Genomic DNA, 15,336 nt, shown 5'->3' on the forward strand with positions numbered 1-15,336 from the left:
GCCAATTTACCCGTGCTTTTTTTCTGAAAGTGTAAGTTCTTGTGTGTAAATGGCAGGCATTTTTATGGATTGAATCAAGAGGGAAAGAGAGAGAAAAAAGGGGGACTGCAATTGAGAAATGGAAAGTGATGGAAGTTGCACTAGATGCATTGTGGAGTGCAGTCACTTTGCCAAACCTGTTGTGCACGAGATGACATACTATTAAAATAAGGAACAGAAGATGGAGAAGTGGTGCAAGAAAAGATGTCAGGTGTCTCTTGATTGCACAGTGGTGTGATTGAGAGCACGAATGGTTGTCTGTGTCTGTGTGTCAACCCTGTGATAGTCTGGCAATCTGTCCAGGGTGTACCCCGACTCTCGCCCAGTGTCAGCTGGGATAGGCTCCAGCCCCACGCAACCCTGTACCAGGATAAGATATTACAGATAATGAATGAATTAATGAATAATATCTTTTTTCACAGTAGCAATTTCGGCTTTTAATTAGGCTCGGGCCCAAAACGGCTGCCATGGTTTGGACTCGGGCTGGGCTTGGACAGAAACTGGACAGAGATGGGTTCATGCAGGGTCAAGCTTGAGTTTTTGGGCCCAATCAGAACGCCGTAAGTCATCTAACAAGTCAGCCATCTGTTTTTAAAAATACTGTGTTTCAAAACTGAAACTCAGTGATAAATGATCTTAACATTCATGCTGCTGCTGTCACTCTGATCAGATAATTAAATTCACTAATGATATAACATCCTCTTCAGATAACAATATGCTCACAGGTGCAATATTTATAGACCTTACTAAGGCTTTCGACATGGTTGACCACTATCTCCTCCTCGATAAGCTTCATGTCATAGGACTTTGTGAAAGCTCATTGCTCTGGTTCAATTCCTACTTTCAACACAGATACCAATGTGTTTCTCTTTATGGCACACAGTCAGACTGTATGTTAATGGAAAACGGTATCCCCCAAGGCTCCTCCTTAGGTCCACTATTGTTCAGCATCTTTATCAATGACTTACCACGAGCTTGCTCTGACTGTCAAATTCATCTTTATGCTGATGATACAGTTATTAACACCTCTGGATCTAATATTTCTCAAATCCAGTCAATATTACAGTCTAATTTTGATTCCATTCAAAAATGGTTTTCATCCAACAAACTCCTACTTAATAAGAGGAAGTCCTATAATATGTTATTCGGTACTAGACAGAAACTTTTACATTCTGGTAAACTATCCATTAACTATCCCGATGGTACTCCTCTTGAGGAAATAGATCAATTCAAATATCTTGGTGTCTAGCTTGATTCTCAACTTACCTTTAAAATACATATTGACTCAGTTATTAAGAAAATAAACTGCAGCTTGGGTTTACTGTATTGCTCAATAAACTGCTTCACTCTACAGATTAGGAAAAAGATTGTTACACAGCTTATTCTCCCTATACTCGATTATGCAGATATTGTATATCAGAATACTTGAGAAACCAACTTATCCTCTATTAGAGTCAATTACAACAACCTTTGCAGATTTATTCTAAGATGTCCGTTCAGAACTCATCATTGCACTATGTATCATTCCCTAAATTGGTTAACACCTGAGTCCAGAAGACAGTTTCATTGGCTGCAATTTATTTTCAAATGTATTTATTATAATTACCCCCCGTACTTAAAACAATATTTGATCCCATATAGCTCACAGCATTATTTACGCCATACTGACAGTTGTTTTTTCTTTGTTCCGAGAATCCAGAAGGAAATCGGTCGATTTTCCTTTCAATTTAAAGCTCCGTCAGACTGGAATACTTTGCCTATTTTTTTAAAATCTATCACCTCTTTTCATCTCTTCAAGAAATCCCTCTTTATTCATTTACAAAAACCCTGTTTATGTTTCTGACAAATATTGATAAATATCTGTGGTGAACTATGGATAAATGACATCTTCCTGACGATGAATGTACTGTATATGATGATGGGTATATAATATGATGGATATAATACCATTCATGTATATTTATGAATCTAGATGGACTGGGGGGGACAGGGAACGGTTGGGCCAAGAAAGTATTGTGTGTTTGTTATTGTCTTGTAATGTACTGTTTTGTTGTATTGTTCTGTTTGATTCTTGTATGTCCTGTAATGTAATGCAATGCTGTTGCAATGTTTTGTCTTGTTTTGTCTGTATACATGTTAAGGACTCCCTCGAAAACAAGATGATTCATCTTAAGGGACTATCCTTCAAATAATTAAATAAATAAAATGAGTAGAATCACGATTTTACCGTGGTGGCTCGGTTCAAAAGGGTTTCTCCTCAAGGTGCTGCGGTTGCTGCCGTGTTCGCTGCCGTCCTCACGGCTGCACTGCCGGTGTATGTGCATGGTCTCTGGAATCTCTGTTATCCGTTTCATCAGGGAGCGTCCCAGACCTTTCTTGGAGTTGCGCTTCTTTTGGAGGTGAGGGTTGTTGGCGAGCATCTTCTTGCGTTTGTAGACTTCCAGCTGGGCGTACAGCTTTTTCAACTCATCCTAAACGAGGACAGAAACTGTAAATGTACTGCAGCATTTGAATAACCTGAACCTATTTGCCGTGATTCTAAATGCTACTTTACCCGTATGTCCTCAGGGTCCAAGCTGTGCTCGCTCCAGGCGGAGGTAATGCTGCTGTTGAGGTAAGAGCCAGACCTCCCCATGTCCAGCTCCTCCTCATAGGCCTCGGTGGCAATGTCATCCCTGGCCTGAGTCCCTTTGGACAGGAACTAAGACAGATGGAGAGCAAAGGTTACAGAATGGCATCACCGCGCCTGCTGGAAGGGTGAGAAAAAGATGTAAAATTGGAAATGTAGTTTCTCAAACAGTATTACTATGGCCAATAGGACGCCTGTGATTAGATTTATTATATGACAGAATAAATATGTTGGCTAAAGGGGTCACTGGAGGTGGGCTGGAGGTCAAAAACCTTTTCCTGCAGCAAAATATTTACTGATATATATCTTAAGTAGTGAATTTTTAAGTGAGTGAGTTTTTAAACTTAAAGAAATGACTGCCAGAAAAAAATAATTTGCAGAACACGGACAGTCTAGGAGATTTATATTTTTCTATATTATTGATTGCTGCATTGAATAATTACCACCTAATGCATGTTTAATTCCAATGTCAATTGTCCTTCATTCTCCATCTGTTGACTGTTGGAGCAAACAAGGTCAAACCCAGCAGTATAAACAGGTATAATGTTTTCATCTCTTCCTTAAAGGATCTGAAATCACTGGTAAAAGCTGAGTTAATACATTCAAATATATGCTATTCTCACATAAATGTTTCTTGCGATTGTTTCGACTGTTACCCAAACTGTGTAAAACAAATTTAAATTTATGCAGCTCAGTTTTCGCCGACACTAATCTCCTCCTTGGAGAGAAACAAAAGGTGAGTTGAGGTTGTATTAATACAATAACACATTAAACTGAGAAGTGATTTTGACTTTTCATGGCCATATTATTTAGCTTTGCTTAAATAACAAATGTGAGAACACAGAGAAAGCAAATATTTAGCCCAGATTCAGGAACAGACGCTGTGTGAGATTAACATCCTCCCATTGTGCTTAATTATCCCAGTGTACTCGACTGACTCGCACTTCTGAGGTGCCTAATTAAGAAAGAATGAAGGAACGGAGAGCGCTGATGGTGTATTGCATTTCTCTCACAGCAGGAGAATTAAATGTTTTCCATCAGACTTGAGAGATTGCACATAAAGATACCCGCGGGAGCGCTTAGCTAAATTACAGTAACCACTAACCCAGTTTGAACGAGTTTAAGGTAATGGTAGCAAATGTGCCTGTGTGCATCTGTGTGTGTTCTACATCGCTAATATCAAATGAACTTAAGATGATTAATGGACCTCTCTCTGCACAGGCTACAGTACAGCAGTGGCCATTATGAAAGTCTCTCTGTACTCAAGGTAACCTCCATGAAGCTCAATCGCCAGAGTAAATGTTGGCATTGTAAGCCTCTGCAAACCACAGATATGTTTCCTTTATATGTTATTGTGCAGTGAATACGCTGAAACTTTACGTTTGGTTATGGTTAGGAAAAGATCATGTTTTGACTTAAAATATCCACTTTTGGTGGCACAATCGCAGCAAGAAATGTGGAAAATCTTTGTAAAAAACAATCAGTTTTCATGGTACTGTCCCAGCAGGAAACACAGCAATGTCTAGGTAAAAAACAGCTTCTTGTTGAGGTACTATCCCGGCAGGACAGGCAGCAATCTCTAGGTAAAAAAAAAAGAGTTTCATGGTACTATCAAGGCAAGAGACACAGTGGAGCTTGGTAAAAAACAACCACTTTTTATGGCACTGTTCCGGCTGAAAAAACAGCAATGTCTGGGTAAAACATAACCAATTTTCATGGCACTATACCAGCAAGAAATGCGGCAATGTCTCAGTTAGAAAACAATCACTCGTCGTGGCACTATTCCGGCAGGAAAAGCAGCGACGTCTTGGTAAAAAAAAAAAACAATATCCATGGCACTATACCAGCTGGAAATATAGTGATGTCTCAGTAAAAAACAATCGCATTTCATGGCACTATCCCGGCAGGAAACGTGGCAATGTGTCAGTAAAAGCTTGCTGCTTTTTGAGGCACTATCCAGGCAGGAAACACAACACAGCTCTGTAAAAAACAACCACTCGTCGTGGCACTCTTCTGGCTGGAAAGGCAGCAATGTCTTGGTAAAGAAAAACAACCCCTTTTTGTGGCACTATTTCGGCAGGAAAAGCAGCGATGTCTTGTTAAAAACTACCAGTTTTCATGGCACCATACCAACAGGATACACGGCAAAGTTTTAATAAAAAACAATTGCTTTTTGTGGCACTATCCCAGCAGGAAATGCATCGATGTCTCAGTTAATACAAATGCTTTTCATGGCACTATGCTCCGTGGAAAAACAGCGACAGGTCGTTAAAAAACAACCATATTTGGTGGCTAAAAATCTGCTGGAAACACAGCAATGACTCACTAAAAGACAACCAGTTACTGGTCTTGAACTGTGGTCTATGCAACAGCATAGAATAGATGTTTGTTTGCCTAAATTCAATCACTCTTTTTAATGAAAATAATTAATTTCTCTACAAGATAAATTTAATGCGATAGCAAAAAATGTCTTATTGCACACTTGCAGAGTTTAGGCACACATGATTTCCATAAAAAACACAGAGGACTTTGGTGGTAGAGCCCTAGAATTTGCCTGTTATTTAAGTGTAATTCAGATCCTTTACTTAAGTACCATTAGAACAATGTAAAAATACTCCACTACAAGTAAAAGTACTACATGTACACTTACTTGAGTGAAAGTACATAAGCATTATCAACAAAATATACTTAAAATTAAAGGAAGCAGTAAAATGTCCCTTATGCCTGATATATTATTGTGTATTACACTATTAGGTAGTTAATACTGATGCATTCATGTTTAAGTAGCATTTAACTGATGCAGCTGGTTGAGATGGAGCCTGTACTTTTGTACAGTTAGGTAGTTTTGCCCAGTGGTTTTCAGCCTAAGGGTCAAGATAAATTGGATATACTTTAGTAAAGTACAAGTAAATCAGTGCAACTCTTGAGTAAATCTTCTCAGTGACTTCCAGCCGCTGACTGACAGCCCAGGGAACTAATACCCGACATGGTTCATGAATTGCAGGTATGGAGTGTTACCTTTGGAATAAGCAGCAGGCCCAGAGTCACAGTCACAGTCAGATGAGTGTGAGCAAAGAACAACATGAGCATCCAGTCAGGGTGCAGCCCCGGCACCAGAGAGAACCTGCGGAAAAACACATCTGTTCATTCACCAGCACTTTTATTAAAATTAATATTTGAAAGGCAGTTAAACAGAGTACTTGGTGTGCCTGTGAAATAAGCTAAGACACACACACAGACACATTAAAAGCAGCCTTTGTGTGATTCTCTGGACGAGGAAAACAGAATATTCTACTACAACCCCGAGGCGGTCTCGACTTCAAAACCAGTAAACAGAAACATTACAGTAAAATGGAGGGGAAATGATAAAAGTAGCAGTTTACTGGAGCCAATATACTGCTTCTTTAGACAGGCAATCTGTAAAGGTTATGAAGGATTTCTTCACCTACATTTGGTTTTAAGTGTAGTACAGTTACTTTGTGACAAGGCAAGATGGACTATGAATGGGACGACCTCATACTGTAGAGCAACACGTAGCTGCCAAAATAAACCTGAGAATACAAGATGTGTTTTTAGAAGACAGTCCTCCCCTTAAAAACAACACCGTAGGTCATTTGTACAAGCAGCTTCTTACAACGAATACTTACATTTAGTGTAGACAGCGACCTCTAGTGACTGTAGTAATACTGACTTGAGCAAAGCAGGAAGTCAGGTGACACAGTATAAAGAGCAACAAAGTCCACATAGGGAGTGAGTTGGGGTGGATAGATAAGTAAAACAAAAGCTGGACCTTGAGACCACTGTTCATGTCCCATGTGACACTAAAAGTCAACATTACATTGAGTTATTTCAAGTTACATACATACCCATGGTCATGTTACATACTTAACGTCACGTTGTTACGTTATGTACGTAATGTGTTGCCCAACCATGATTCTTTTCCTAAATCTAACCAAACAACGACCCCAATCTAACCAAGTGACCAAACTGTGAATTACAACTTCTTCCCCAAAATACTTTTTCCCATAGACTTACACTGTGAAACAGACATCTGAAAATCAGTGGATGAATGTTTTTTAACATCACAACACCTGCAAAATGACTCAGTTCACTCTCAGGATTTGATTCATTCTGTCTGATAACATTTTAAAAGTCCAAAGAAGCCCACAATAAAATAATTTTATCCCCATTCAAGTTAGTGAAGCACTAAACCAGGAGTTAGCTGCTTGTCCAGCTGAAGTCTTTGGTGCACCTCCTCTAACGGCCCATGGACGCTGAAGGTCAAGGTAATTTTATACGTGGATATTAACGTTCTTTTGCTTCATGCACCACTGGCAATTTTCATAGGAATGAATGGGAACCCAACCCCAGCGCTGTATCCTGTTCTCTGGATGCATCTGTGAACCTTACTGGTAAGAAAGTTGATCTTCCTAGGAAGGCAAAGGTAAGAACCACCCTGCTCCGCCTTACTCTGCCTCTGATTGACTTATCCTGACATTCTCACCCTAACTAATCTCACTCTCCTTGCCTAAACCTAATAAACCCAACCAACCAAGGCAACGACTACTGGCCATTTAGAGGGAGAGTGGGGTGGGTCATGCCTTCGCCATCCTGGGAAAAAAACTGGGCAACTCTTAGGGGCACTAATTTGAGAAGATGCTCTTGTGGGTTGTATTAGAGCAGGGGTGTCAACTCATTTTAGTTCAGGTGCCACGTACAGTCCAGTTTGATCTCCAGTGGGCCAGACCAGTAAAACCATTACATAATAATCTGAACCCCTTCAAAACCGGTAAAGTCGTCTGCTGCCTTGCAAACCATTTACAATCTTTTGTTTTGTCAGTGTGATGTCGTGTTCACGTCAAACACAATGTGAATTTTCACATCACTTTACTCGCTCAAGTTTGAACGCTATACTATTTTGTGTTGACTCACTTCATACACGCGAATAACTCATATCATACACGTGTGAATTTGCTGAATGAACTTCTGTTGGTACATCCTCGACGTCATACATCCCCAGAGGATGTCAATAGGCCTGTTTCCACTGAAGAAGTTCCTGGTACTATCTGCGGGGCAGGAACTACTACAGGAACGTCCTCTCGCTCAGCCCTCTCAACCGCCGTATCTCCACTGAGAGAGCGGAGTAGGAGGAAGGTTCCTGTAAAGTTACCGGGCTCTGGATGTGATGTAATCGTTGCGTGACCATTTTGACCAGGGCGATGTAGTGGCGTAGGGACGCTGTTAGCTGTTAGCCGATAGTGGTGTCTGTAATAACTCACTAAACTCACAAAGTGGCCCGTGAAAAAAATATTTTTTCCAGTGGATGTCTTAGTTACAACATGATTGAGCTAACTGGAGTAGTTTCATGTCGTATCAACGGGAGGCTTTTAACAGATGATGTCCTGATGTTAGCTTTGCTGCTGCTGTTAGCTGTCCCAGTCAGCTGCAGCCACTACTGATGCTTTCTAGACATCGTGATTTCCCAAAACTAAATAAATACCACACATAGCAACACAAAACTGCTTTGCTAGCTCAATCATGTTGTAACTAAGATATCCGCTGGAAAAACTATGTTTTTCACAGACCGGTTATTGAGTTTGTTTACATGGCGGTGGAAGCTATGAACGAGCTAACCCTCGTCTGCTGAGTTTTAAAAATGCTGGCTATTTTGTTGCTTTCTGTTGCCGTCACATCCCGCCTTGAGTATATCCAATCAGCACCAAGTAACCCCCAAGCCCCAGCCAGGAGTTTCTCGGGGCCGTTCTGAGTACCTACTCCGAGGCAGGGACTTGTTTAGCCCCCGTAAAAGTTCCGGAACTCTGTCCTTCGGGGGTGGTTTCTGCGGTGGAGACACGCACCAACGGCCCCGGCCCCGGCCCCAGCCCCGTAAATTTACCTCGAAGTTCCTGCGGTGGAAACGGGCCTAATGCTGATTGGCTATCGTGGTGTGAATCAGTTGCTTAAGTTCCGATTTTTCAACTCTGGCGAATAAACATGTGACGCAAAATCACGCTACTAGCTTCATTCCTGCCGTTTAATTTGTGTCTTTCGCATTGTGTTCATTGTGCCGCCCAGCGGGAATCCGCATCTAATTGCATCTTTTCATGAATTTCACTCGTGTGAATTGTTTTATTCACTCTTGGTGTGAACACAACATCAGAGACTGAACAGTTCTGGTGTATGTTTGACACCCCCGTATTAGAGGGTAGAAACAATCGAAATGTGGTTGTATGGGAGGAATGTAGCCACGCTAGACGCTGAGATATTTCACTTTATTTCCCTTTATTTATCTCAAAGACCATCCCAGACTGCATCCACCCACATGCAGACTCTATACAGAATGTAGATTGATGCAATATTTTACAGGCTTGCCGCCCTTCACTTGGAAAAATGTATTTTACTGCTGTTATTTTAAAGCTCGGCACGATTAGGCTCCTGTTTATATTAGTTTTGTTTACTCTCTCTGAGCCCGATGGCTGATTGAAATTCTCTGGTCGGCAGAGGAAAAATTATGTGTCCCCTTCACTTTTTTGATCTATGGCACTCTTCCAATCATTATTTAATCATTAATCATCCGCTTGCTTTTGCTTCACCTTAATTATTTCATTTAATTTTAACCATCTGTTGCTGTTATTTTGAAACTGCACAGCTATTTGTCACGTTTAAAAAAAGTGCTACATATTAAAAAAAAGTTTAGAGAGCAGAGCTAAGACAGTTTTCTGTGACCATCAGCAAAACACCCAATCATGTAATCCTGCACCAAAGAATTGTGTCCCATTTCTGTCACCACTCACCGACTCAGTCCAGACAGAATCTTTGTCAAAGCTCACAGCAGCAACTTTGGTAGCTCCTGGTTTCTTCTAAACACTTGTCATCATTCCCATTATTGTAGCACTTTTGAATCACGCTTTGTATTGTGTTCACGAGCGCCAGCACAGGTAATAATTGCTCCAATTATTACTGCAGAATGTAAAAAATACACAAAAGCCTAAATGGGCTCTAACGAGTGGCTGCATTTGGCAAAATCCAGGCACCATGACAGATAAATCAATGCAATTATTACGCAGCATCAAACTGAGGGTTGTGTATTTTGTGCAAAGTCTGTGAAAAGATTCCTATGTGCCAAAATGCTTCAGTGTGAGTGTGTGTGTGTACTTGTACTTGCTACATAGTAAGGACCATGACACATTTTTAACCAATACAGTGAGGACATTTTTGGAAAGTGGGGACATTTTGGCCGGTCCTCACCTCTTTAAAGAACTGTTTGAGTGTTAGGACTTGGATTTAAGGTTCAGGTTTGAATTAAGGCCCTGACTCACTAAGCTGACTGTCGGCTGTCATTCAATGTTGGACCATCTGTCGCCCTACTTTTTGCAGTGTGTCCCGCACCGTTGGCACTAGTGGGCTCTTGTAAGCTCTTTTTCGGCTGATTCAGGATGTTGAACCGGTGTCAGCGTTCGTTCACCAACTTGCAGAACCTGTTGGTGAACAAAATCCCTCTAACTGCAGTTCAGCTCAGGGCATGAGAATGGAAATAAGTAAAGTAGTGCTTCCCACTGAAAGTCAGAGGTGCAAATCATCAGTCAGACATCCTTCAGTTGACTGAGATTCCTTCAAGTCAAGCAGTCGATTTTTGTTTGTTTGTTTTTTGTTAGTCAATATGCAGTGTACTTTTGGGGAAGTTCTGGTCCCCAGATTTAGCTGCAGAGTAAGCTCTCCTTGCTTTCACAAAGGTCTTCGGTACAAGCATGTGCGTACACAGAGGCAGCGGCCCGGGGGTAGAGAAGCTTTGCCTCGTAAGGCTCCGAAATAACACTATCTTCTGCCTCCTGCTTTGAAGTGGTGAATTCACAGCTCAAATGTTCTTAATATGACACAGTCTCTGGCTTTTGTTTGATATTTAGTGTCAGCAAAAAATGTTGCTGCACATTTTCAATCTGTTGTTAGCATAGTTAGCTTAGCTACTACATTACGTGAAATGTCATGTTATTGTTCGCTAGCGCACGGTAGATATAATTATTTCTTTAAATATCAGGTTGTGTTGTTCATGTGCTAACTGGCTAACTAGCTTGAATCTGTCCTGTCGGTCTTCTGGTTTCGCTTTTTAAATGACGCATCAGACTACCACCTTATTTTCTCTGACGTAGGTACAGAACATATATGCTAGTTGGCTTCTGGCTGTAGTCTTTTCATTGTGTTCGCTTGCAACTTTTTTGCTGAGGCACAAATGACTTGAGGTGATGCAACATTTGGCCTTCGACACCACTACTTAGTTTATGTCGATTTGGTGCGTCTGGGTCTTTAGGTTGAGGTTAGGGTAAGCACTGGTGTTAGGCATTAAGTTGTAATAGGTGAGGTTAGGGTATAGGGGCTTGGGAATACATTTTGTCAGTGAGGGTCCCCACAAAGATAGAAGTACAAGGATGTCTGTGTGTGTGTGTGTGTGTAAGATAGAGAGAGTTGTTTTCTCATTGTTTGTCGGAAATCCATCAAGGTGGCTCAGAGGTTGTTGGTCTTTTGTCATCACTCCCACTAATCATATTCAGATTCATAATTCACATTGGATATCCAAAAGCACAGTGTGTGTGTGTGTGTGTGTGTGTGTTTGTTTTCATCAATCCTTCCACACCACACACACACACACACACACACACACACACACACACACACACACACACACAAAGGTCCAGCCTTATCTCTGGGCCACAGTCGCAGACCGACTCTGTCAGCTCACCAAAGAAATGCTTTTGTTTTATTCCTCAGCAAGCGAGAACAGCTTGATTTATAACAGTTTCACACCACTGATGAAGGTGTACCCATCGGACTTTTCAGTTTCTCAACAGATTAAAAGGATGTGATCTTTTTCTTTTTATCCAACTGAGCACAATAGGCCGCTGCCAAAATGAAAGAATATTCAATCACCAACAGTTTTATCGGAGAAAGTGTGACAAATGGAATTTTTAGCCCCAGGCTCCTGCGGGAGGACTGTAAAAAACACCTGACCGGTTTTATTCCCACTGCAACAGGACTGACAAAGTATTCTTTGCTTTAGGAGTATTTTAAAAATGTGTGTATTACCATGATTCTTTGAACAGTTGTGTTTTTTCAACCCACATTCAGGCACATAAAAAACAGCTTGCCTGTAAATAAGCTCCTAAGAGGCACACAGGAACGCATAGTTGTCAGAATTCACCGAGTCGAATCGGATTTTACAGTCCAACACGATGATTCAATAATTTACAATATCATTCTCAGGTGAGGCAGTAATGCATTCTTCCAAACCTCCCACATGCGTTTAATGCTAAACAAAGACGTTTCCCTTTTTCCAAACAGTCCGTACCTTCAGCTGTGTTACTACCTCACAGAACGCTCAGATGTACGTGTATTCTAAAATGGATGAAAAGAGGCATTATGCATCTCAATCAAGTTTCAAGTCTCTGCAGGCTGATTTTCATGCAACACAAACATGAAAGGGCTGCCTGAAGGTAGAAAAATCCCATTCATCAAACCAGCCTCAGGTCTGCTCTGCAAAGATTTTGACACAGGTTTTCAAATGCGTGATAAAATGAGGGCATCCGAACCAGAAAATGTTGAGACATTTAGCTTCAACTTGAGACAAACTAGGCTTGTAAAACTTTGTGGCCTAAGCTGTTGCAGTATTGTTCTGTGTAAGATATGACACATGACAGAAAACACTGGCAAACATTAGATAATTCTAATCAGTTTTGGGCAGCTAAACAAACTGAAAACACAACACTGGCTTACTATCATTTTTAAAAGTTGGTATAGCCAACATGGTTTTACTTGTTTACCTGTTTTCTGTCAGACCTGCCTCGTTAGTCCTTCCCTGTTCCCAGAGACCTCCCTTCACACCTGTTCTGCATTAGTCCTGTTTGCTCCACCCTAGTGTTCCGCTCCACACCCTTGTCATCAGCCTTTTGCCCGTGTCCTCTTTCTCCAGCTGTGTCTCGTTCTTGTGATTAGTTTTCTGTGTATATATACCCGTCTGTTTCCCTTTGGTCTTTGTCAGTTTGCCTGCGTTTTTGGTGTCAGTCCCTGCTCCGTATCTTTCCTGAGGCCTGTACCACGAAGTCAGTTCAACTTACCCAGGACATCTTCTCGTTTTCTGGTTTGACTAAGACTAACCCTAACATTGGCCGTCTGGATAGCTGGTACTACAAAGCTGGTTATCAACTAGTTCAGTCAACTCTGGGTTTTCCTATTCAGCCACGAGCGCATTCATGTAAAAGAGGCAGGGTTTTTAATTGTGAGCGTCATCATCAGAACCATGAATGAAGTAGGCTGCTTCATATGATATGTGATGAAACAGTAGCGTAAGTGTTTTGTAGATGAGACAGTAACATGTCAGTGGCATGAGATGTAAACGACAAGCTGTAATCTGAAAACGGAAAATCCAGAAGCATTGAAAACACTATCTAAAAGTTCACCGTCATCCAAGACATAAATTACGTGCAGGTGTCACTGAGCTATATGTGACATAAGTATAGAATATTTTTTGCTGTTTAGTTGGATGATGATGAAACTGCTCTGAATATGTCACATAAAACACTTTAAAGTAACACCAGCTGCTGCTGAAGTAAAGAGTGTAAAAGTAAGTAATGACTGACGAGGTATGTTCCATTTATAATAACAGGAGCCAATTAACAGTGTGGATTATTTTACTAATAAAATATTATGTTTCCCCAGCTCTCATCACGTAAGTGTCTCGTTATTTTAAGCTGTAGTGATGAAATCAGTGTAAAAGAAACAGCACTATCACTGCCAACTAAAATAAACTTAATAATTTCAAACAGTGCTAAAATCAAGTGTTTAGTGTGTAAATGATCTCTCCATTTGTCAGAAGCTCTGTTTCAAAACCATGGAAAGAGAGCCCTGGAAATATTAAATGATTCTACTGACCTGTAACAACATATGGGCTGCTCTTTTTTTACCTGTCACTTTCTCTCATAGCTACTTTTTTCTTCAGTGATCTGATTGGTCAGATTTCAGGATGTTGACAGGTTGTGATCCGATACCCTAAAGTTAACTGTTCAATATAACTTACCATGGTGATTATTCCCGGTAAAAAGAGAACCAGCTTCGTAGTACTGAAAACCCAGAGTTGCCAACTAACTTATCTAAACATGTTTTTTGTCTCATCTTTTGTCATGTTTAACTGACGTGCTTCAAAGGCATCTGCGTATTGTGAACATAACAGAACACAATACGAATTAAAACTGTAATTTTCAATAATGATAAGCAACATTTATGTGACATATCTTATTTACACGAGCACTACGAGCAGTCAGAAGCAGGTGTTGATTTTGTTGGTACCTACAAAAATATCGGAGCTACTGAAATGTTGATGAATGCTGAGATACACGTAGATTTCCTTCTGTGAACAGTTTACACACAAATTCATTCTGCTCACGTTTCATGACTGAGACCCAATAAGTGGCTCTGTTGCTGCCAAATGCTTCTCTGTGTTCACTAACTAGTCGCCAGCTTTGTCAGTCTGCAGTTTGGTACGTGGTGTACAGTGGGTGCTCTGTGTGCTCTAACCGAGTTTAGGCTGTTTCTGGTAACTACTAAGGGTTCTTTCAATATGTAAATATCAGCACTTAGTACTATATACTGAAAGCCTTTCCTTTACGGTGGCGACTCTTCACAGCCATCTGAAGGCAACAGGTATCTGTTCCATCTGCAGTCTCCAACTAGAGATGCTGCGCACTGTCAAGCCACAATTAAGCACGGCAGATTTACAGTTACATTTTGTGCAACCAGCATCAGACTGTTGTAAAATAACCGCAGATCCCCCAGGGCTTATGCACACATCAAACATGTTGTTTTGATTAATTATTCTCTCTACACATCAATGGGCGTGTTGGAGACTGACACACTGAAAACAGCTCACGCAGCTCCACAAAAAAAAAAAATTGTGAATCACTTAAAACTTCTCACTTTGCTCATAACTCCCTCAGGACTCTCTGTTCCTGTCAGTCTTTCACCTGGTGTCTCCATCCTGAACACCAGGTAACCACGGTAATGGCTGTGTGCGTCATCGGTTTCTAAATGAGGCTGGCCAGAGTGTCACCTGAAGCAGCACATTTTTAAATGTAATACAGCTGATGTGTGGCTATGATCATAAGCAATATGTGTGATAAAGACTGATCGCTTTCAAAATTAAACTTTGAAAATAATTTCCCTTCTGAAGTCCTTGACAACAATAACTTTCCCCTGAGGAAAACTCTCTACAGGATTCCCAAACTGTGAGTGTGTCATGACAGAGAGCTCTGTGATTTAAGGGTGTGAAAGTAGCGAATGTGATAAACAATGATTATCACAGTCTTAAATGCATCCACCTAATGCGTAGGTGGATCCAGTCCCATGACCAACTGTGCCAAGGGAGCGTGGCCACAAACTTACCAAAAGTGACACCTGTGGCACCACCACACCTCTCTACCATAATACCTCTCAAAGTGGAGGGACAAAAGGTATCGTTGTCCGCCAGTACTATAAGTAACAGCTGAATTCAGGCTTGCAGAAACCTGAGTTTTTTGTTATGTTGTGGACTTTGTTTTACGGTTTTCTGTTTGTCCTCTTCCTTGTTTTGTTACTCATTAGTGTTTAATCTGTTTTCTGTTTTATTTTGTAGATTTCTCCTCATG

The 15,336-nt window shown here is 40.9% G+C and overlaps 1 protein-coding gene across 1 annotated transcript in view; it reads right to left on the bottom strand.

Moving 5' to 3' along the window:
• Window positions 1-15,336, bottom strand: part of LOC126382784 (probable G-protein coupled receptor 158) — a 130,294-nt gene that overhangs the window by 5,421 nt on the left and 109,537 nt on the right. Inside the window, exons 9-11 of the mRNA XM_050032856.1 lie at window positions 5,687-5,792; window positions 2,594-2,740; window positions 2,267-2,510 (exon numbers count right to left, since the gene is read on the bottom strand). Coding sequence (XP_049888813.1) covers window positions 2,267-2,510; window positions 2,594-2,740; window positions 5,687-5,792 — 497 coding nt within the window. The remainder of the gene's footprint in view (window positions 1-2,266; window positions 2,511-2,593; window positions 2,741-5,686; window positions 5,793-15,336) is intronic.

This window comes from Epinephelus moara, chromosome 21, assembly GCF_006386435.1.
Source record: "Epinephelus moara isolate mb chromosome 21, YSFRI_EMoa_1.0, whole genome shotgun sequence".
Taxonomy (NCBI): domain Eukaryota; kingdom Metazoa; phylum Chordata; class Actinopteri; order Perciformes; family Serranidae; genus Epinephelus; species Epinephelus moara.